This window comes from Channa argus, chromosome 14 (assembly GCF_033026475.1).
Source record: "Channa argus isolate prfri chromosome 14, Channa argus male v1.0, whole genome shotgun sequence".
In the NCBI taxonomy this organism is placed as follows: domain Eukaryota; kingdom Metazoa; phylum Chordata; class Actinopteri; order Anabantiformes; family Channidae; genus Channa; species Channa argus.
This window is the reverse complement of record NC_090210.1, coordinates 7,013,994-7,037,163: the sequence shown is the minus strand read 5'-3', so window position 1 is coordinate 7,037,163 and position 23,170 is coordinate 7,013,994. Positions and strand designations below refer to the sequence as shown.

General features: G+C 41.7%; 1 protein-coding gene across 1 annotated transcript in view; it reads left to right on the top strand.

Moving 5' to 3' along the window:
• LOC137098305 (receptor-type tyrosine-protein phosphatase S-like) overlaps positions 1 to 22,657 on the top strand; it is a 64,586-nt gene extending 41,929 nt beyond the window's left edge. The window contains exons 11-38 of the mRNA XM_067474425.1: positions 686 to 887; positions 1,894 to 2,030; positions 2,270 to 2,414; positions 4,805 to 5,122; positions 5,248 to 5,441; positions 5,589 to 5,615; positions 5,887 to 6,004; positions 6,197 to 6,856; positions 7,610 to 7,704; positions 8,628 to 8,881; positions 9,123 to 9,210; positions 9,457 to 9,675; positions 10,341 to 10,498; positions 10,664 to 10,666; positions 11,204 to 11,215; positions 11,436 to 11,548; positions 13,151 to 13,248; positions 13,506 to 13,629; positions 14,093 to 14,268; positions 14,428 to 14,547; positions 15,865 to 16,019; positions 16,719 to 17,004; positions 17,087 to 17,265; positions 17,821 to 17,947; positions 18,037 to 18,162; positions 18,878 to 19,032; positions 19,151 to 19,286; positions 19,951 to 22,657. Of these exons, the coding sequence (XP_067330526.1) occupies positions 686 to 887; positions 1,894 to 2,030; positions 2,270 to 2,414; positions 4,805 to 5,122; positions 5,248 to 5,441; positions 5,589 to 5,615; positions 5,887 to 6,004; positions 6,197 to 6,856; positions 7,610 to 7,704; positions 8,628 to 8,881; positions 9,123 to 9,210; positions 9,457 to 9,675; positions 10,341 to 10,498; positions 10,664 to 10,666; positions 11,204 to 11,215; positions 11,436 to 11,548; positions 13,151 to 13,248; positions 13,506 to 13,629; positions 14,093 to 14,268; positions 14,428 to 14,547; positions 15,865 to 16,019; positions 16,719 to 17,004; positions 17,087 to 17,265; positions 17,821 to 17,947; positions 18,037 to 18,162; positions 18,878 to 19,032; positions 19,151 to 19,286; positions 19,951 to 20,019 (4,494 nt within the window). The 3' untranslated portion in view covers positions 20,020 to 22,657. The remainder of the gene's footprint in view (positions 1 to 685; positions 888 to 1,893; positions 2,031 to 2,269; positions 2,415 to 4,804; positions 5,123 to 5,247; positions 5,442 to 5,588; positions 5,616 to 5,886; positions 6,005 to 6,196; positions 6,857 to 7,609; positions 7,705 to 8,627; positions 8,882 to 9,122; positions 9,211 to 9,456; positions 9,676 to 10,340; positions 10,499 to 10,663; positions 10,667 to 11,203; positions 11,216 to 11,435; positions 11,549 to 13,150; positions 13,249 to 13,505; positions 13,630 to 14,092; positions 14,269 to 14,427; positions 14,548 to 15,864; positions 16,020 to 16,718; positions 17,005 to 17,086; positions 17,266 to 17,820; positions 17,948 to 18,036; positions 18,163 to 18,877; positions 19,033 to 19,150; positions 19,287 to 19,950) is intronic.
• The last annotated feature ends 513 nt before the right edge of the window (positions 22,658 to 23,170 follow it).

The window sequence follows — 23,170 nt, the reverse complement described above, 5'->3', positions numbered from 1 at the left end:
GGGAACAGGATAAAACAATTTAGATGAAATTGTCAATGTAGTGTTACAGTATAAAAACCTAATGAACGTGTAATGAACTTTATCTGTAAAAAGACTGGGATGAGAAGTTCTGTGGCCCATTTACAGGCCTGATGCAGAATGAGTTATTAACATTTTCCACTGTGAATGTAAACAGATAAACTACCACTCATAAATATATAATTGTTTTTGTGGGGTTTCTGGTACACATAAAATAACGCAGATCGTCATAAATACAAAAACATGCTGAATGTATGAGTAAAGATTTTCTATCCTGCTAAGAGTTCAGTGTTTGTTAAATTTTTCCTTTTTTTTGTTTTTTTGTTTGCCTTGGCTGGTTTTGTGTGTCATCTGACAACAGTGTTCAGTTTTGAGCAAACATAATTTAACACGTTTTTTGTTAATACTTGGGTTTTGCCAGACAAGTGAAGGGGTTTGTGAATGTAGATTGAAGTTTGGGTTTTGTGTTTATTATTTTAAGAAAAGGAGAGAGCATTTCAGGGAATGTTTTTTTTCTAACATAAAGGCAAACATACAAATACCATTTCATAAATACAAACATATACCTACCATCTAATAACAATGACTTTAAAGTCCAATCCCTATCCAGCAAACTGATCTTTACTGTTTATTAATCTGCATTTCTCTCACTTTCTGTTTTTTCCAGGTGAAAGGCTATCGTGTGTACTACACCATGGATCCATCCCAGCCTATGAATGAGTGGCAAATCCATAACGTCCAGGACAGCGTGATCACCACCATTCAAAACCTTGTCACATCAGAAACCTACACTATTCAGGTTCTAGCCTTTACCTCTGTAGGAGACGGACCCTTCTCCGACCCAATACATGTTAAAGTCATGCCTGGAGGTCAGTGCCTGTTTGTGTGTGTGTGTCTGCATAAAAACAATTATTGGTAGATTTTTTTGTGCGAGTGAGTAAATTTATCATGCATGCCACTGCATAGATCGGAGCTAAGTAGTGGTCTTCATTTATTCATGCGTTCGAGAGTAGAGGTTGTTTTTCAGACGTGCATGTGCCGCAGAGCATAAATGAGTCATTATTTGTGTGTGTCTGTGTGTGTGTGTGTGTGTGTGTGTGTGTGTACAAACTGCTAAGTAGCTTATTCGAGTGACTTATGTAAAGTTTGAGAAGCAATCCACTGTGAAATGCTTTACAAATAAGCTTGACCTGTCAGAAAATATGACTTCTTCAAAAAGAATTCTACCTACTGGGACAAAACTGTGGGGACTTATGAAAAGGAAACAGGGATTAAGAGCCAGAAATGTCCCTCGTACCTCGGAGCTGCTCATGTTGCTGTGACAGCCGCTGTGAAGTTGCAGGTTTTATGTAATGGGAGGTACAAAGAGGTGATTACTCCAAAATCTGTGATGGTATTAGTGGTTTAAACTTCTGCATAGGTTGAGCTACTGCTACAACATGAGAGGGGTAAGAATAAAGATATGAGGTATATTAGAAAATGTGGTTGTGTGTTTAACTTTAGGATATTCACAATCAACTAAAATCGTTAAAATTTTTATTTTTGATATGAAAACAAAACATCCTTAATCATGGTTTAAGCGTTTGAAAAGTGTGTGGGTGTGGTTGCATTACATTTGATGGACATTGACATTCATATTCTTAGTTTAATGATACCAACAATCATGCCTGTAATTTCTGTAGCTCTATTCAGCATGATAGAGTGAAAACAACAATGCAAAACCAATGGAAACAATAAAATCCACTCACATAACAAGGCATCAAAATAAAAAATAAAAATGAAAAGAAGAAACTTGCTAATGAAAAACAAAACGCCATGTTGGTATAAATGGACAGAGTGGGAAGGGATGGACTAACTCTGTGTTGTTCTGTTCAGTCCCAGGCCAACCAGGGAAGTTTAAGGCTGGTAAGGTGACAGACACCAGCATTGAGTTGACCTGGGAACCTGCTTACACCAAGGAGGGAATTGTCAGCTATGAGCTGCTCTACAAACCTGTCAAGTTTGGCACCTTGGTAAGACCTTTCATACTCTTTAATAAATCTGTCTGCTCAGTGGATTTCTTAACAAGACTGAGAGATAAAAGGACAGCAGAAGGAGTTTAAAAGATTAACCCCAGAGACAATTGCTACTGTGTCTTTTGGTTACAGTCTCATCTCTGCCTCTCTCCAACACTCATTTAATGTTTTATTTTTCACTTCCCTTATGCCACCTCTTGTCCTCCTCCTTCTCCTCAATCCTCTCTCTCTCAAAGGAGAAGCTGACCTTTGGGCCAAGGAATTCTTACACAGTGGAGGGTCTGAAAGCGAACACTGAGTACTCCTTCTCCCTGGCTGCCATCTCAAACAAAGGCATCGGAGCGTTCACTAACGAATTGGTGCAGAGGACTTCACAAGCCAGTACGTCCCTAATTTGACTGGGTTCTGTACCTGCAGGCACCCACAGATTTTGACTGTATTTTGTTTCAATCAAACACACAAATCTCATGCAAATGTTTCATGCTCTACACACACACACAGATGAAATGATATTGTCCTCAGCTCCTGACCTGGTGAAACCTGGGAACCATGTCTGCCTCTCTTCGTCTATCTTGTTTATCAACCTATCTGTCCAACACCCCCCTCTCATCCATCCATCTACGTTTGACTGTGCCTTTCTTCCTCCGCTCAGCCTCTTGCTTTCTTACACAGCCAAAACATCATGACAGATGGAGATGGAGCACCGATTAATGTTTCACTTTTCCTCTTCTTCACCCTGCTTTTGCTTTTTCCACTCTATCAGTGTCTAATGTCTTTGAAAGGGTGAAACTGTCTGCCACTTATTGGCTAGCAGCCAGTGTTGAGGAGCATTAAAGGATGGTGGTTGGCCTGCTATGTTGACAGGTAAGTCCCGGCCAGTCTGTATTTTATTCAAGTGGAACTTAGGTTCTCTCCCTTGCCTCCTTTTCTCATACGTTATTTCACATTTGCTCTGAAATAAAAAATGCTGAATTAACAGAGAAAATGGCTCAAGGAAAAGAATTAGACAAGTAGTTGTGGTCAAAAAAGTCTTGCGGCTCATGGCGCTGTATCACTTCTGTGGTAAGTTTTTGTTAAGTATTTTCAGCTACTCAGCAGTCACAAAAATGCATTGTCTATTCACAATCTGATCGTTTTTTGTTTTTTTTAGAACTGAGTAGAGAATGTGCTAAACGTTTTTAGCTGGTTTCCTTTCACCTCCAAAGAGAAAGAAAGAACAAGGTGGCAAGCTGGAGGGGGTGGTTCACAAAAAGGGAAGGTGCCAGATAAGCAGACTATTTCATGCAGCAGAATTCATTTCCCAGGGAGGTTGTGTGCGCTTTGTTATCGCCAAGCTTTGGTGCACATCTAGATTGTCCCCCGAGGCCAACAGAACAGTGGCTGTACGGCTGAGTGGATAGATACTTGAACCTGTCAGCTATGACTATTACATTCCCACACATACACACATTCTATATACTCCAAACTCACGCACAAGCCTAGACGCTTCGACAATGAGAACCGCTGTGTGTGTGTGTGTGTGTGTGTGTGTGTGTGTGTGTGTGAGTGTGCCCTTTAAAGCTATGATATGCAAGTTTTGGAAAAAAGTTTGCAGTAGCACTTTGCCCACTACTCCCCCCCCACCCCATCCTTTCCCCACTGAGTGTGCCGCTCAGCTCTTCACCTACGCCCTCAAGATGTTCACTGTCTCATCTAATGCAGAAATTAAGGGTTTACAAGCCCCTGATTCAGCGACAATAACATCTTTCTGCAGCTAAAACTAGCTAGTTGACCAGAAGTGTGTTCACTTCTTTACTGACAACTGGGAGCTTCCACCCTGACTTTGGCCTTCTTCAATTGGCGAGAAGGGCAATGCTTGCTCATTGACTGAGCCTAAGTTAACTTAAGCCTTTGACAGCAACTCTTTACATTAGGTGTTTTTTGAAATTATTTCCACTTAAAAAACATTATACGGGGTGAGTGACACCTGGGGAGTTAAAGGTGTGTGATGCTGGGTCTGTGTCTATTGCTGTATTCGTGTTTGTTACAGTAAATATCCCAAACTACTTCTGATTCAGTTCTTGTCTGAAATTCATCTTTCTAGCCTGACTTTCAATATCCGTCTGAGTGCCTTTATCTTCCGGGTTCCTTGTTTTGTTTTGTTTTTTATTTTTTTTAACTCGCCTTCTAAATCCTTTTGGCACTGTGTGAGATCGGTTTACACTTTGTCTTCTTCTCCCTGTGAAGCATATGAGCTCCTCCTCCTCCCCCCATCCAGCAGGGGAAGGTCTCAGACCACTCTATTATCCCAAGGACTCGAGGATTATGCCACCATGAGGGTTGGTGTTGTGAAATGTATATATTTGTCTGTGCTGCTGTGCACTGAGCTGTGCATCCCGGCTTTACAAAGAACGTGATCTCTTTTTCATTCATAAATGCATATCCTTTAATGCCACTAGCTATGGCCAAAGGATAAAACGTAATTATTTGGTATCAGATGTACATTCTCCTCGGGTGTAATTAAGTTGTCCACTCAGGGCTGATAGTCTCTGGTTTATTTCATTAGGTTCTAAGCCAAAAATGATGCTTACATTATGTGCTTGCTCCGCTTTTTTTGCCCGAAATTATTTTTGTCTTACAGTTGAGTTTACCTTAGTTTCTTGTTTCCTGTTTATCCTTATCTTTTATCCTTTTACTTGTATTTTTCCCCTCACGTGCTTTTGCAACCCTGTTCTCTTGGGTCTCTTCCTAAACTCTTTGCCAATTGCCCTCGTTCCCCTATGTTCAAACAGAGCCCTCAGCTGCACCTGAGGGTGTGTCCTGCGAGAGTGCCAGCTCCACCTCATTGAGAGTAAGTTGGAGTCCTCCTCCAGTGGAGGGACAGAATGGCAAGTTGGCAGGTTATGAGCTGAGATACCAGAGAGTTTTTGGGGCAGGAGGCGGAGGTCAGGACCAGGAGGTAAAGGGGCTTCCTATCCCAGACCAGCAGGGGCAGACACTGATAGAGGGGCTGGAGAAATGGAGCTGGTATAACATCACTGTTGCGGCTTCCACTGCAGAGGGAACTGGACCCAACAGCCCAGCTATGCTTTGCAGAACTGATGAGGACGGTAAGAGTGAGCATTGCAGATCAAGCGTTGAACAGTGTTGACTGTTTTGTTGATTGTTAACCGTCCGAGAAGATGGTTGCTCAGTTCATTAATTCTATTTGTACGTGTACTGTATGTGTGCTCAGTTCCTGGTGCAGCCCCTCGTCAAGTGGATGTCCAGCCGCTCAACTCCTCAGCACTTAGAGTCACTTGGCGTTCAGTGTTACCTCGGTTACGGCACGGCCAAATCCGTGGTTACCAGGTGCATTTCAGCCATGCAGAGAGCGGTGAATCGCGCAACCTTCGCCGAATCAAAGACCTCCTATTGGATGAGTCTCAGGTTGTACCATAACCGAACATTTAAATGATTAAATGATGTTCATTTATTTTTTATTAGACACCCCTCCCCCCTTTTTGTTTTGGTCCTTTGACTCACTCTCTCATCTGTCTTGGCTTCCTGCGGGGTGTGCCTTGTCTGTGGGATAAGATGGAGGAGGATGACTCAACTCAGTATGTGAGTGCAGACAAGCCATCCTCATCTCACTATAAATGAAGTCACTATTAATAAGTACAGCACAATACATCAAATAGATTACACTGAGTTAGAAATTCTCATTATGTATGACCACCAAAAATGTGATTAGCCTGGGTTACATTACTTTTTCATTGTTTCCTACATATGCATAAATCTTAAGACAGTGAAAGAAGAGATCTGTGTATTGAGTCATTTTGAAAAAAAAAATACTTTGCAAAGTTTGATGATGGTGTTTTTTCCCCTCATACAGGAGCTGATTTTGGGAGGTCTGAAAGCAGAGACTTTGTACTCTGTATCAGTGGCAGCATACACCACCAAAGGGGATGGAGCGCACAGCAAAGCCAAACTGGTGCAGACCCTAGGGATTGGTAAGCATATGCCAAGTATACAGTTCAGTGCACTGGATTTAGTAACATACTCAAAAATTGATCTTACAGTAAGCTGCACCACGCTTAAAGCACTAAATAAAGCATCAAATCAATTCACATTCTTCTACATCATTTACATTATACATGTTTATATATAAATATATATCTCACTGGCTACACTGTCATGTGCAGTACCTGGTCCCCCCTCCCTATGGCTCCGTCCAGGATCAGGTCCATCAGTGGTCGTGCGATGGGCTCCTCCACTGGGGTGCTCTGAATCAGCCTCTGATGGTCGAGGGGTGCCTGTGGAAATCCAGAGCTACCGCCTACAGTTTGGCCTCAAGAATACTTCTTTAGATACTACAGTGGATTTCACAAATCGGGAAAAGAACTTCACTGTCAAAGACCTCTCCCCAGGCTCCTCCTACATCTTTGTCCTCTCTGCTAAGAGCAGAGCAGGCTACGGAGATGCAGTGCAGCAGGAAATAACAATTCCCATGTTCCCGCCCTTGGGATATCCCAAAATATCTGAATTGGTAAATGCCACATGCTGCTCCCTTCAGTTCTCCTGGCTTCCCCCTGCCCCAGAGGAGTCCTATGGTGTCATTACAGAGTACACGATAGCTTATAAGGAGGCTGCAGGTCCAAAACCATCCACTGATCCTGGATCCTCTGCCATAGTGCCCCCTGCTCCCCCATGGCTAATTATACTACCAGCGAGTGAGTCCAGCTACACCGTCCTGGGCCTAAATCACAGCACAGCCTATGAGTTACAGCTCAGAGCCCACAACAAGGCAGGGCCAGGCCCCTTCAGCCCACCTCTGGTGTGCCAAACCTTGGCCTTTGAAACAGGTAGGGCTAGCCTCAGGCCTCAGGAACACCCTTCACCTTCTAAGCACTGGTTCAGCTTTACATCTCCGTTCCCCTTACTATGGATTTCACTCCAAAGCACAAAACTAAATGAAGTCTGGACCAGTTCTTATAGGTCAGCCTTTCACCTGTGCACTTCAGAGAAGCTCAGAACTGCAAAGTCCAGGGGAACACAAGTACTCCCCCCAATCTCTGCCACTCACTCACTTATACCTTCATCACCTTCCCTTCACCAGTGGCAGCAGGCTGAATGTTAATGGATGTTTGCTTCAACAGCACTGCTTATCACAAACCCTCAGGTAAAAGTCAATATCGAGCTCGGATATACAGTATCTAATACAGAAGGTAAGTCTGCATTAAAGTGAAAACGGGCATCTGGTGCAGTATCTGCAGGTAAGCCGTTTTTATCTGATAGACCTCCACCGTCACCTTTTCCAAAGCCTTTGCTGACCTGCTGAATTTTGAGTCTAACAAACCTTACACAGTTGAGAATGTGGCATGTCACATTCCCGCAGCCAGTCTGTCTGTTGTTTGTACTTATTACTCTTGCCATCCACTCTTTCCCTCATCACCTGCCCATCCTCCTAAGCATCATGTATTCTTCCCCCAGTAACAGATCTGACTGACGTCTCCTCCGTTTACACAGGTTTGCAGTGGGAAAGCCGAGGAACCTATGACATGAATAAAATGCTTCATCATAAGTCATGCTATTTTGTATGTTTGCTTGTTTTTCAGATGTTCCGAGGAATTTTTCAGTCAATTTGGCCACTAAGACCAGTGTTCTTCTGACCTGGGAGTTTCCAGAAAGCAGCAACCCGTATCACTTTACTGTATGTCCATTAACTTGTAGCCTACATGTGTGGTGACAAATGCGTAGTCTGTCAATAGCTGTGATAATGAAAAGAAGTCTGGGTTTACTGGGTGTTTTTTTAATTAATAGTATAATATATTACCATAAATTGTTTTATTTTTAATATATGTGAGCCCAGTGTAAATAAACACCTGAATTAGAAGAGCTAACACCTACTGTTCCACCTGCAGGATGTTTGCATTACGAACTAGTGCTATGAAAGGCTATATAAAAAAGACACATATAAGAGGGGCCTACAGCACCTCTCAACCTCGCTAATTAACATGAGATATCTACTTTAGTTTGTTTATTGCAGACACAAACATTTTACAGGGGGCTGTGTACCCACATCTTTCTTGGCCTTGAGTCTCCACCGGTTGCCTGGCAACTGGTTATGGCCAAGAAGTTTACACATAATCTTTCATAAAATAACAAATTGTTGTTTTTGTACCTCGGCTTTTGTAAGGATTAAACAAAGGAGTTATATGGTGTTAATTAGAAAAGCTTTGGAGGCGCTGGTGGGGGAATTTAGTCGCCCATAGCCCTCCCGCTTCAAATCTTTATGCTAAGCTAAGTTAGCTGTCTGCTGGCTCAGATATGAAAGAGGTATCAATCTTCTCATCTAAATCTCTACAAGAAAGCAAATAAGCATATTTCCAAAATGTTGGAACATTTTCTTTCAAATCTGGAGTAAATCAGGGCAGTGTGGCAGTCCAACAGTGTAATAAATCCTTTTCATTTCCAGAACCAATAAAACAGGGCCAAAAAATATACAGAGAAATTGGGTTTAATGTGTGCAGACGCTTCCCAAAAGAGGCCTGAACTGTAAAGGATAGAATGTTACCAGACAGTAAATGAATAGGCCTCTTTGCCTGTTTGACCTTTGCCTGACCTATCCTGCAGGTGGAGTACAATCGCCAAAAGATGGAGGTGGATGCTCGTCTTAAAAAGGCAGTCATCCCAAACCTTCAGCCCAACACTAGCTATGACTTCAAGATAACTGCTCCAGAGGGCAATATGGGAGGCCTTCGCCACCGCATAACTGCCAAGACCTCCCCACCAATCATCATCCGCCGCCCTGAGATTGACCACACACGCGACACAGAGACCACCGTCACCATAATTCTGCCGTCGCTGGAGTCCCGTAGTCCTGTCAAGTAAGGCTGACAGGGAGATTTTAGGTTTGAAAAGAGACACACTTTCATAGACAGGGGGAGTGAGAGGTCAAATGATGGCACTCTCTTAAGGTGTGGGGCATGATGGTAACATTACCTGACAGTCGCTGGTAATGTCTCAAGATACAGTCTCTACACATCAACAAGGAAACATGAAAATATTTTCAGATGTGTTTGTTACTGTAGTGTACAGCTGTGTTGTTTGTCTTTTGTGCTCCCACAGGAATGTTTATGTGGTTGTGGTTCCGCTGAGGAGAACCCGCGGCGTCATCAGACACCTCAAAAGCCCAGATGAAATGGACTTAGAGGAGGTGAGAACTACAACAATGACAATGCATGCTGATATTGGTGCCTGGAAGGAGGAAAGAACTTATAAACACAAACACACACACACACACACACACACACACACACACGATCCCACAGCGGAAAACTCCTGGCAATGCTTACCCCTTTTAATTTAATATCAGTGTTTAAACATTAGTCATAGATATTGGAACATCTAGTTTTTCTTGTCTGTGTGAATTCCCTCTCTCTGTTTTCCTTCTCTCTCACAGCTGTTAAAAGACATCAGTCAAAGGCAGAGGGATTCTCGGCAGCAGAAGCAGGTGGACTTGCGACGGGCTTACATCACAGCCCGTTTCACACCTGCCACCCTACCTGCCTTCTTCACCCTGGGGGATCAGCTGGACTATGGAGGCTTTGAGAACCGAGCTCTCGAGCCAGGGCAGGAGTATGTCTTCTTCATCCTGGCTGAGCTCAACTCCACAACAGGGGTACGCAAGCTACCCTGCCGCATCTCTTTCCTTTCAATGTTTATAACCCCTCCCTCATTCGCTTGCTGCCCGTGTTTTTCTCCCGCAGGCTGTCACTGTACATTGTAATCAATATGGCCTTGGTGCTAAAACAATAAAATTCATGTCAGTCAAAGTGTTGTAAAAAAAAGGCAATAACCGGAACATATTTCCATCACGATTGCTAATAAAGATTGAGTGTACCTACTGTGGCAGCAGGAGAGCTGTTGCCTTCTGCACTGCTGGTATATAGGTGCAATTGAGTTGGTAAATATACAGCTTGAATTAGGGTAGATTAAATTTATGATTAGGAATACATTTAGCCCAAGGGATGCTCTCAAAAGAAATCACACAACTACTAAAAATGCACTTCATTCGGTTTACATTAATTATAAAAACACTTCAGACATCAGTAAGATTCAAACAGAAATTAAATGTAGTCTCTTGCACATACAGTGTGCATTTAAAATCATGTGCAGCTTGGTCAGAATGTTAGAACACTTCTGCCATAGTACACATTGCAGAGTTACATTTGTTAATAAATAGATTTTAATAACCATTTGTCGTCATTATATACATAATTTAATCATGGCTGTTTCTAAAATGGACAGATACAGCTTCCTAAATATTTGCCTATGTGTTTTCAGAAAATGTATGTAGCCAGCCCCTATACAGATCCAGTGATTGCTCCAGACTCAGATCCTCAGCCACTTGATGCAGGTGATGGTCTGATCTGGGTGGTGGGACCTGTCCTGGCTGTGGTCTTCATCATCTGCATCGTCATTGCTATCCTCCTTTACAAAAAGTGAGTGGGGTTGAGCCCCCAAAAGTAAGACTGGCTTTTTTCTATATATGTTTTTTATTATCATTATTACTTTAGATTTAAATCTGTTTAAAATGTGTTATATAGTTTAATTTTTAAACAGGCTCAGTAATTTCCTAAAACAGCTGGACACAGTACTGTTGTTAGCAGGTATAACTCAAACATGCACTGAGACATTGGTGCATTTGTTAGGGATTATTTCCAGTGGTGGACTTGATGTTCAGATGAGCAGAATGGTTGAAGTACTACTGGCTCAAAGTAAGCTACAGTGCACACATCAACGCAAAGTGTAACTCATTGATGGAGGTCCTTGGTCAGCTTTTTGCTGTACAATAAGAAAAATCTGAACATCACCAGCCAATATTCCTATTAGCCTTCTGTGTATCATTCTCTGGTCATTCTTGTAGATCTCTTGTACCAGAATTGTTAAATTTTCAGATGACCTCCCACAAATGCGCAAATTTCAGGTTGATATTCATCAAATTTGCTCCAATTTAGTAGTTAGTTCTCCCCTCAGACGTCTATCAAACAGGCTGACCCTGCTGCAGGCCTGTGATATCTGCCGCAAGCCATCAAGCTTTTGAATACTAATGCAAAATATTGATTTTCCTCTCTAACAATCTGTCTGTTTCCTTCCTTTTCTTCCTTTAATTATTCCCTCCCTTGCTCCCAATTTACTGGAAACAGCAAGCCTGACAGGTAAGATTAAACCAATGTCAACCTCTTTGTTCATTTTAACCCACAGTAATTACATGTTACCAAGGTATTTGTACAAAACAGTAAAACAGCACATCTGTTAATTTGCTATTTACTAAAATCAAGTTGCCATGCTAATGATGTTTCAGTACTGAGTCCGGTTTTCTCTCCCTGGTTGTTTGCATGTGTTAATTGCTCATTTGACTCACTGGCATCTTAGCAGCAAGCGCAAGGACTCTGAACCGGGAACCAAGAGCCTGTTGAGCAATGCAGAGATGATGGCCCATCACCCAACAGACCCTGTGGAGATGAGACGTATCAACTTCCAGACTCCTGGTATGAAGCATGTACCCACACAGGCATCCAGACACACAGTTTGTATTTGCATAATAAAGTATACTTCCGATTGCTCATCATTTGATACTGAAATATTCATGCATCTAATTTTAACCCTGGTAAGATTATGCAGACAAGATTGTGGAAGAACTCCTCCGCATCACAACCAGCATGTACCTGGCAGCTTCCTGTTGTTTCTGAGATCAAAATGGCCGCTGCCCAGGTAGTACTGTCAGTGCTTAGTCACGTCTGAGTCATAATGGTGTGACAAAATCGAATCATCTCCGCTCGCCCACCTTCCACATGCCCTGCTACAGATAGGACATTAGAACAGACAGAAATTAGACAGAAAAAGACATTTCTGAGTGAAAATGATCAAAAGGTGTGTCGTGGATTAACTGTGATCATTTGTCAAGGAACCGGCTCTGTTCTCACCAGCGTAAGTAAAACCCCACTGTGAAGTAGGATGTTGCTGCTCCCCACCTCCCACTGTGTGAGATCTAATAGCACAGCTGTTTTGGTTGTGGCACCGGGCCAATGATGCTCCTCTTTCACTTCTTCCATTCAATTAACAGCATCCAAAAACATACAACCTGAATGGATTTTATCACTTCACACTGCACTTTACTGGTTGCAGTTTATAGAAGCTTCACGGGGTCATTGTTGGTACATTGATGTGCCACCACATGGAGGTTTAGTCTTTACCTGCCAGGATATACAGTGTAAAATCAAATAATTTCACATATTATTTCATCCACAGATGAAGCTCTAAAGCCTTTTTTAAATAGCTTACGTGTTCGTGGGAAAAGAAATAAACCCCACAGTATAAAGTGCTTCAGCTCTTCTATCATTAGACATTTTTTTCTTTCATGTGCCAGCAACCTTGAAGCTCACCCACTTCTCCTCCCCTGAGATTTGTGCTTTTGAGACGCTCAGCAAAGATGAAATTTGTTTCCAACAAAACCAGCTGATGCTATCTGAGGTCATTTTGGTCGAGACAGGAGCATTTTGTCGTGATTACCTGTGGGTGCTGCAGCACCAGGCTGTAGAAGAAAATAACCAATGATATGAGCCCTAGCAATAGCAGCAGAATGACTTAAATTCTTTACATAGTGCTTCAAAATGCATTACAATTCAAGAAACACTGAGAATGCTTTGTGACACTGGTGTTAAGTGGATTGAGGTTATTGTGTACATACCAGTGTTACTTTGATTTATTGTTGTAGCTATTTGCCTTTTGAATGGTAAATTGATTGCTATCTCTTCAGCTGAGCAAAGAAGAGGCATAGGTTGCTTCCTTTGTGTGTATGTGTGTGTGTGAAACCTTCCTAATTAGTGTTCTGTTTGTTTTCTCTTGGATTTTGCTCCTCTGATCACATAGAAAGCAATTTATCAAAGAAAAATAATTTACAAACAAAAACAACTCGCCTCACTTTGTCCTTGCATACGGATCAAAATTGATTTTCTGCCTCAGCGTGCTCCTTAATAACATGTGATGTTCTCTGACTGTATAATTATTTTCACATCTTTGCAAATGAGTGATGTAATTTCGGTTATTCAGCTGCTGCCTGTGTCACCTCTGACCCTTTTGTTGTCACTTAGGAATGATGAGCCATCCTCCCATCCCCATCAGCGAGCTGGCTGAGCACATAGAGCTGCTGAAAGCTAACGATAACCTGAGACTTTCCCAGGAATACGAAGTGAGAAATATGTATTTTCATTCCATATGAATAAGTAGATCACATCCTTATTGTTTAGAGATGTTAAACTTGTTTAAACTTGCAAATTTTATTTAACATTTGTAACTTTTCTCTGTGTGTAAAGACTATATTTTCACGATTTATTCAATACTGCAATTTATTGCTGTAACTTGTCTACATTACAGAGCACTCTCTTTCCATTATCCTCAAATGCACCACCCTCTGTTTATGTGCGTGTATTTTCTGTTTCTTCTCAGTCCATCGACCCTAGTCAGCAGTTCACCTGGGAGCATTCAAACCTGGAGGTCAACAAGCCCAAAAACCGATATGCTAACGTCATAGCCTACGACCACACCAGAGTCATCCTGGCTCCCATAGAAGGTGAGGACCAGCTGGGAAAAAAATAGCAAGTTGAAAGAGATGTTTTGGTAAAGATTGTAATGGAAGAGTCTTTGTGTCAGGGGTGTGAGCACAGAGGAGGGCAGAAGAAGAGAGCGAGGGCTGTGTGATGGATGAAATCTGAAATTGCAAACAGTGCTCAAGACCGGCTGTGTGCAGTGGCATGAGACTGACAAACAGCACGGGTGCATTCAAGTGCAGCCAGAGCTCCTTCAGAACAAGAAGGGGGAGAGTGGATTTGATCTGGAGCTCATGAATTTACACCGACAGAGTCTTGTTTGTTTGTTGTCGTCCACTAGTCATCTAGCAGCCGCCTGTTGGAAGCCATGGCTGCCAGAAACAAACTGTTCATTAGGCTGTTTGATGCGATACACGGAGGTTAATTTATTATGTCACCGATTCAGATTGCAGTTTAGCAAGAGACCTACAAGTATATCATTTGCAGGTATCCTGGGGAGCGACTATATCAACGCCAACTACATTGACGGCTACAGAAAGCAGAATGCCTACATTGCTACTCAAGGCCCATTGGCAGAGACGTTCGGGGACTTCTGGAGGATGGTGTGGGAGCAGCGAGCTGCCTCTATCGTCATGATGACACGCCTGGAGGAGAAGTCACGGGTTAGAGACGAGGCCTTTGCCTACTGAGTTTATCAACCATATTTATTATATGGAGCTTTGCTAGAACTATACGGTCTTTCTTAGGTTATCTGTAATTTAACATTCTGTGCTGTTGGTTAAAATAATCGATTAACATTGAAGGTTACTTTATTTGTTTAGATAAAGTGTGACCAGTACTGGCCAAGTCGTGGCACAGATACTTACGGGATGCTCCAGGTCACCCTGCTGGACACAATGGAGCTGGCCACTTTCTGCGTTCGCACTTTTTCCCTGCATAAGGTACATTGTTTTGCTCTTGTCCTCCTGTACTCTCCCATGAATCACCTCTCTGCTCTTTCCTCTATTAAACTTCCTGTCACATTCACAAAAAAACTTCTTTGCTTTCTTGAGTTTACAGTTAAAAACGAGGAGCAGCTGCAATAATCATGAATTTTTGCCCTCACTGAATTAGCTGTTCATGCGGACATTCAGAGGAGAATAGATTAGTCTGGGCTTCAGGAAGTGTTCAAATCAGGCCAGCCTCCCTGTGTCAGGCGTTGAGATTTGATCACTGTTGGAGGCAGAGCACTTTCTTATAGCACGGGGCTAATCTAGGACCGTCAGACTAGTGTGTCTCTGTGGCCTACTTACAAACACAGAAACTAGGGCAACTGTAGCTTCCAAGTGTTGCACCACTTCTCTGAATTTTAGTTGATGTGTTGTGAAACATCAATTTAGGAGATATGTCATACAGTAAAGAATAATGCACAGGAAATATTAAGCAGTGTAGTTTGTAGTACTGTTACTGCTAGAATGTAGTAATATTGGGATGGAAATTAGATTGGATTTGGGAATAAAAGTGCCTTCATCTACTTCATTATTTTTGTCTATTAGATCAGTGGTTATTTTTATATTGTTATTTTTATAAATCATTATTTATTTTTTACCCCCTTGAAGGGATTTTGTGATTCTCTTTACCAAATGAAAATGTCACTATTATGAGTTCTGTTGTAGAGTTGTTTAGTGCCACTGCCTCACAGCTAGATGTTCCTAGGTTCGAATCCAGCTGTGTGACGTTTAAATGTCCACCTTGTTCTTGTATGTGTTTTTTTTTTGAGTATTCGAGTTTTCTCTCCCAGTACAAAGGTGAGCAGTGAAGGTAACTTCTGTATGTTAATTTTGTTAATTTGGTGCAATAAATATTTGTATCTATATTTTATGATTTACCATTTTAGATGCATTGTAAATGCAAAATTTGTGCTTATAGATACTGATACAAATACAGATACAAAATACAAATTACAGATACAAATATTTATTGCACCAAATCCATAAGTCCATACTGTTGAATGGTGTGAATGTGAATGATTTGGCTCTGGGACTGACTAACGACCTGCTCAGAGTGTACTCCACCTCTTACTCAAAGACAGATTAGACAGACTTCAGCCTGAATGCCAAAACCCAGGAAGACACGATTTGGTTAAGCTAATGGATGGATGGATGGATGGATGAATGGATAAAAGGATAGATTGATGGTAGTTTCAATCATGTAGTAAAAATGAAGCTTGTGTTTCACTGGCAGTGAAGATGTTTATTCCTTCCTCTTTTGTGTGTCAGAGTGGAAGCAGTGAGCGGCGAGAAGTGCGGCAGTTCCAGTTTACAGCCTGGCCAGATCATGGTGTGCCAGAATATCCCACCCCGTTCCTAAACTTTCTCCGCAGGGTCAAAGCGTGCAACCCCCCTGATGCTGGACCCATCATTGTGCATTGCAGGTATTGTCCCCATGTTTATCTTATTGGAATGTTTTGACAATTGAGGAAATATGGTTATTCACTTCTTGCTGAGACTTAGATGAGATACCACTCACTTAGCTTTATTGCTATAAATGAAACCAGAGCCAGGAGACAGCATATCTTGGCAAAAAGACAGCAAACACAGGAAATAGCTAGCAGCCAGCAGAAACACCAGGGAGTCGCTGTGTCCAACCAAGGATTAGGCTGTATCTGTGTTCACACACTCACTGCACCCAATATAATAGACCCACTATAAGTAGTGGGCAGTATATTTGGATTTTAGACACCTATCAGTCATCATCACTGTGCGTCATTACTGAAGTTCTGGAGTCACTGCTATAAGATGCTATCATTGCATTGTATTGGATTGTTGCTACTACTTTGATTTTGCAGCATTTTTCCAATGCAAATTTTTAAAAGAACTTTTAATACAGCAATGGACACAATTCCATACAGTAAATTGTTAACATGGAGTCATTACAGACACAGAGCCAGTTTCTCTCTGTAGCTTCATAAACTGACTTGCAAGGATGAAAGATGTGTCAAAGCATTTATTTATCCTAAAAGCAAATGAGCACATTACCAAAAATGGTTAAATATTCTTTTTAATAAAATAGTTGAAAGTAAAATTGTCTCTATGAGTAACTCATGTTCTAATTTTTCTTCTCCTTCCTTCAGTGCTGGTGTCGGTCGCACCGGCTGTTTTATTGTTATCGATGCCATGCTGGAGCGAATTCGACACGAGCGCACTGTTGATATCTACGGCCATGTGACCCTAATGCGCTCACAGCGGAACTACATGGTGCAGACGGAGGACCAGTATAGCTTCATCCACGAGGCACTGCTGGAAGCCGTAGCCTGTGGCAACACTGAGGTCGCCGCCAGGAGTCTGTATTCCTACATGCAGAAACTTTCCAAGGTGGAGAGTGGAGAACATGTCACTGGCATGGAACTGGAGTTTAAAGTAAAGGAGATCAGTTTTGGTTTGCTACATAATTATGTTTGAAGTTTTAAAAGAAATTAAATGAAATTCTTTTCTCTTCCAGCGGCTGGCTAATACCAAAGCCCACACGTCCCGGTTTGTCACAGCCAACCTGCCTTGCAATAAATTTAAAAACCGACTGGTTAACATCATGCCCTATGAAACCACCCGTGTCTGCCTCCAGCCAATCAGAGGCCTGGAAGGCTCCGATTACGTCAACGCCAGTTACATAGACGGATACAGGTATGTTTCTCCCTAACAAACATTAATAAGACCTGACCCCATTGTTCACTTATGATGACTTGATGAGTGAATGAATTGGATAGGTTTTCACCGCAGTGCTCTCACCTGTCACCTTCTGTGGGGGGCTGTAGCTCAGTTGCTAAGGCAGTTGTCCACCCCCAACAGCACATTCCCCTCCCCAGCTGTGCAGTGCCGGTCCAAGCCCGGTACAAATTGGGGAGGGTTGCGTCAGGAAGGGCGTCCGGCGTAAAAACTGTGCCAAATCAACATGCGGACAATAATCCACTGTGGCGACCCTGAAGTCACGGCTCTCACCTGTCACCTTCTGTCAGATCTGTATACATGTTCCAACTCTTTGTCTCACTGCACGGTACTGATGAGCTTCTGATGATTCAGGGATTCAGAGAGGTTGTGCACACATGTTTTGACTGTCACTCTGCTTGCCTGAAGCCTGACCCCCTTTCTAGTCGGATGCTTGAATAAGAAAAAAGAAATATGAAACAAGTGGAATAAAGGGAGGTTTTGTAATGGGTCTTTGTGTGTATGTGCTTGTAGGCAACAGAGAGGCTACATTGCCACCCAGGGTCCACTGGCTGAGACTACAGAAGACTTCTGGAGAATGCTGTGGGAACACAACTCCACCATAGTTGTCATGCTCACTAAACTAAGAGAAATGGGGCGGGTATGGACAACAAAACATGCAGACACAAAGTGTTATAACAGTGAATAACAGACCTGCACAAGACAGACCTTTTTTTCTGTTCTGCACAGGAAAAGTGTCACCAGTACTGGCCTGCTGAGCGCTCAGCCAGATACCAATACTTTGTGGTGGATCCTATGGCAGAGTACAACATGCCTCAGTACATTCTTCGGGAGTTCAAAGTTACGGATGCCAGGGTGGGTTCAAGGTGTCTTTCTGTTGTATGTTGTACTTAAACAGCGGTGAGACACCACACTCCTCGACTTACTCAATAAATCAGTACTGTTAAAAAGTACGGGTGCCAAGTGTGTCATATCGACCTGTGATATGTGTGAATTAGTGTGTTTTGTGTACTTGAATGTGTGTAACGCAGCAGGTTAGCAGTATCGACAAGCATCCCTAGATTATCCTTCAACCATGCTGTCTCCAGATTACCTTGATAGCTTGTGTGTGTGTGTTTCCTCGTGCACTTACTATGTGCCAGTCATAGATAACACCCGTCAAGCCTGTCCTGCACTGACGCCACATCGACAGGATGCTGTATTGATCTCTATTAAAGGGGAGTCAGAAGGGCTGAGCAGAAGAGAAAAGATGCAATTGTCTATTGACTGGCTGACAATAGTAGACACAGTGGTGTTACAGCTTGATGTTAACCACAGCCACTGATCCAGGGTTACATAACAGTAATCATTACAGAGTAAAAACTTATATTGCCTGGCAGAGTCTCACTTCTCAGTCAATACAGCAAAAAGCTCTTAAAATAGTGTACACATAGCTAATGACTACACACTTTAAAATAAACATTGTGATATGCGGAAAATAGTATCAGATATGCTTTCAGACCAGCTCGGCTCACAGGGTTTCTGTTGACATTTCTGTGGTTTTCCTCTCATCACTTTCTGACTACTTCAGGATGGCCAGTCACGGACAGTCCGTCAGTTCCAGTTCACTGATTGGCCAGAGCAAGGTGTGCCCAAATCTGGGGAGGGCTTCATTGATTTCATTGGCCAAGTTCACAAAACCAAGGAGCAGTTTGGCCAGGATGGACCGATCACAGTTCACTGCAGGTGAGAGCAGCTGGGTCACTTTTAATTGCATCCTCAGTAGGATTGTCTACATGTAGCGTGCTCTTGTTAGAGCCCTGACATGTTGTAAACCACACTAAAAGTTTTCCTCTGTCTGTAGTGCTGGTGTGGGGCGGACAGGTGTCTTCATCACTCTGAGTATTGTCCTGGAGAGGATGCGTTATGAAGGGGCAGTGGATATTTTCCAAACTGTCAAAATGCTGCGGACACAGAGGCCAGCCATGGTGCAGACTGAGGTAAACGCTAAGCAGCATGTCAGAGAAGTGCTGAAACTACTCGCTGTTAGCACTGGATAAAGTAAAACTGCAATATTATAGCCAGTGTAAATGTCATCGTAAATCCTTTGTTGTTTCTTGCCCTTAAAGTAGAAATATTAGTATGAGCCTCGCGCGTGTTACAGTACATTATCATCACAATAGTACAGTGTGTACTATTCAGTCTCAGTGAAAGAACAGATAGAAAACACACAGAGAAGTAGGAGTAAAAGGAAGGAAAAAACACTTAACACTTAGCACTTTAAAGCAAAAGCACTCCCACTTTTTTTTTTGACCATCTGTTTTATAAGCTGACTGGACTCATATTTAATCGTACTGAGAATATTATATTGTTGTTATACAATGCCAGATCTAATTATTAGTGTCTAACCTGAATCTCACCACTAAAATCTAAATTTCCAGTCAAATTTGAAAACCAGTAAATTTGAAAACAATCAATTTGATATGACAACTTTCCCAACAAAGTCAGTCAGCAAGGTAAAGGTTGTAGTAAAGTTTTTTTTTTTTTTTTTGGTACTAACGCCATAGTTTTAGATAAGAAAATCAAGACTGGATCAGTGTTGGAAGAGGCCAAATGAACACTGTTATTAATAATTGCACATTGTTGTGTCTGTCTCTGACCCAGGATGAGTACCAGTTCTGCTACCAGGCTGCTCTGGAGTACCTGGGTAGCTTTGACCACTATGCAACGTAAGTGAAGAGACAACTACCCACCAATATTTCTGCTTCGAGGTCCACAAACAAACCAATAAGTGAAACATGAGGAAGACTGCCTAAAATAACATGAACATTGAACCTTCTCTGGGAGGGAGATTCACAGATGAATCCTACACCAACAAGGACAAAACGCAACAACAGAAAACAGCAACAAGTCTAATATTCACACTCATCAGGAGCTTCCCTGAGGAGCTGGTGGGTGTGGAGAGTATCCATGTGTAATCCATATACTTACCTCAGTGTTCCAGTGTGAAGGACGTATATTACATGTGTGTTGTGGTCCGCTATCTTCAATATGAACCAGTGAAATACAAATGGCTTCTGAAATGGATTTATGATACTATGTGTGTATAAAATACAACAAAATATATAAAAAAAAAAAAACTAAAAAAAAAACACAAAGAGCCTGGATATTTGCTGCACCCTAAATGGGCTTTTTATCCTCAACTTTGTATCTATTGGTTTGGTGTATTAAGGGGTAACAAAGTGCAAAGGTGAACATTTCTATGTGTTCGTGAGTCCATTTCAAAGGTGTCTACTTCTACCACCGGTAGTTCTGATTCTAGTTTAAGGCAGATGTCTTGGCTATGCCTCAGCAGAAGCTTACAGTACGGACTCAACACACTGAGGACTGTTGATGAAGCATGTGGATGCTCATTTGCTCGACGTACAGTGCCAAGAGAAACCAGGCAGCGTGAACATGAGCTGTGGCCTACCAGGAGAGATGGCTCCATCTTTTATCCAGCAGATCATAAAGTCAGACCAGAGACCGCTTTTAAACACTGGCCAAGGATCAGTTCACACTCCCCAGACGTGTCATTGCCGAGTAACAGCTGGCCTCCGAACAGCCGGCCTCAGAACAGTGATTAAAGCCCGTCAGATCCTCAACTGGGCTGAGATTTGTAGTCCAATGCATTCTTCCTTCCACAAATCTTGCTTGCTATTTGCTGTAGTCCTTGTTCACCCCTCCAGCTCAGCTACTCCTGTTGCCAGTCCCATTGTGTCAGTTCAGCAGTGGCATAACGAAAGAGATGCTAACCAGTGAATTGAACTTCAGTCCCTTTCTTTCATGAATTTAGAACCGTTCCTAGCCCATTTCTGCAGATTTTTGTGTTTTTACTGTATGTCTTTGCCTTATGCTGTCTTATTTCTTGTGTTACAACATGCTGCTTTATACTCATGCGTTGTGTGTTACATTTTTGTCATACAGTATCTTCACTTGAGGATGAAAGTTGTTTCCTGATCATCTTCCTCCTATGAAGCTTACCTACTTGAATTGCAGATAGATAACTAATATTTTACTATTTAAGGCAATGAAAGATATTGAAAGAAATAAAAAAAAAAACATTCAGTGCAAGTCAATATGCTCACTTTCAAAAGACCCCTCCCATTTTCCACCTTCATCTCCACTAACCCTCTCTGTTCCTATGTCACATTGTACAGAACGGCCTAACCCGCTGACGGGTCCCTCTCCCGCTAACTCCAGTTCAATCGCACAAGTCCTTGGTATAAATATATATTTTCTTGATTTGACATACAATTGGTCCCACGTGGTGATTGAGCACAGCAAATTTCCAGTGTATCAGACATCTCGGGCAATGTCACTGATTTTGTACATACAGTCTAGCATTGAAGTCCTATACAGTACAGTTACATATGTCTGAGCACAAGATATAACGTGGGATTGGATGTGATGTAGTTCTTATTGTCGCAAAAGAAGCCTTATTGTTATTGTTCACGTTGTCATATTTATTTCACATGATTTTTTTTAAGATACTTATTCTATTTTGTTACTTTTTATGTTTGTTTTTAATTATTTATTTGGGATATCTAGCAAGTATAACCAATAAGATGTTGTTTATTTGTTTCTTTGGCAAGCCAATGTTAAAGTACGATATTGTCACTGTTTGTTTTTTACTTTTCGGTCGGTTTTGGTGCTTTTTTTAATTTGCTTTAATATTATGAAGTATGCCCTCTGTGTAGGGTGCTATTTGATACTGATTACTGATGTCTGACTAGTTAACCTAGAGATGTACATTAGAGACAAACCTAGTTTATGTTTACAGTGATGTCCTTCTGATGCCCTCCCCACCTGAAGTTTTTAGCTGCAGCAGTGGTGTAATGATGACAACAGAGGCATGATCTACCCCACCATGATACGTTTAAGGACATCCAATGAATTATGTTTATATAGCAGACTTGTTGGTGAAAGCCTTAGACAAGCTGTTGGTACTTACTTTGCTGGAAAGCACATGGTAGCAAGTGTATTTTTGACAGAGAATGGGCAAGAAATGTCCAACTATCCACACTCTCAAAACTTATTGTTTAAATCAAAATATTCTGATATTCTCAACTTTTTGTGTGGTCCAGAAGTCTTGACAGTGTGTGGCATATATGAAATATGTTATTCCTTCAATTTCTTATGATTATTGTGTCAAGAGAAATATAAAAGGCACACACATGAAACATAATAGCCTATCAAGTATGTTGAGGGCCAGCTCTGATGACGCCATCCCCTCACTTATGTACCTGTCCTTTCCTTTCCAACAATGGATGTAGATATTGTATCTTGACTTTGTATTAAAAGCAGGATGATTGAATATACAGCACAATGAGCTGCTTGGTTCCGGTGGGTATTTTGTTCATTTGTATTATTCACTCCTTGTCCACTAGGTGGGACCAAACACAGGAAGAGTAAAGCAAAATGCACCTAGCTAAGCTTTTACTCCATACACCTGACACAAATCCACACCTGACAATATAGTTCAGAATTTGAATCAACATTTACCTCTTTTCTACCACTAGTAAGGTGATATTTTAGTTCTACTGTAATATTAGCTGCTGAATTAAAGAAAAACAAGATAAAACTGTTTTGACAAAAGGTCCTATAAGTGAATATCCATCAACTTTTATTAACTATCTGTCTGCACATAATTTTTTTTATTTATCCAGATTCTTTGTAATTATTATGCAAAGTAGGATATGTTTACTATTACAGTACTCCAAATACACAGACTGCTTTGAGACACGTGAAAAAAACATGTTTTAATCTTGAGCATAAAACTAAATTATGGACATTTGAAACAGTCATAAAAAGCAAAAACATAGTATGGTATTGTACATATTGT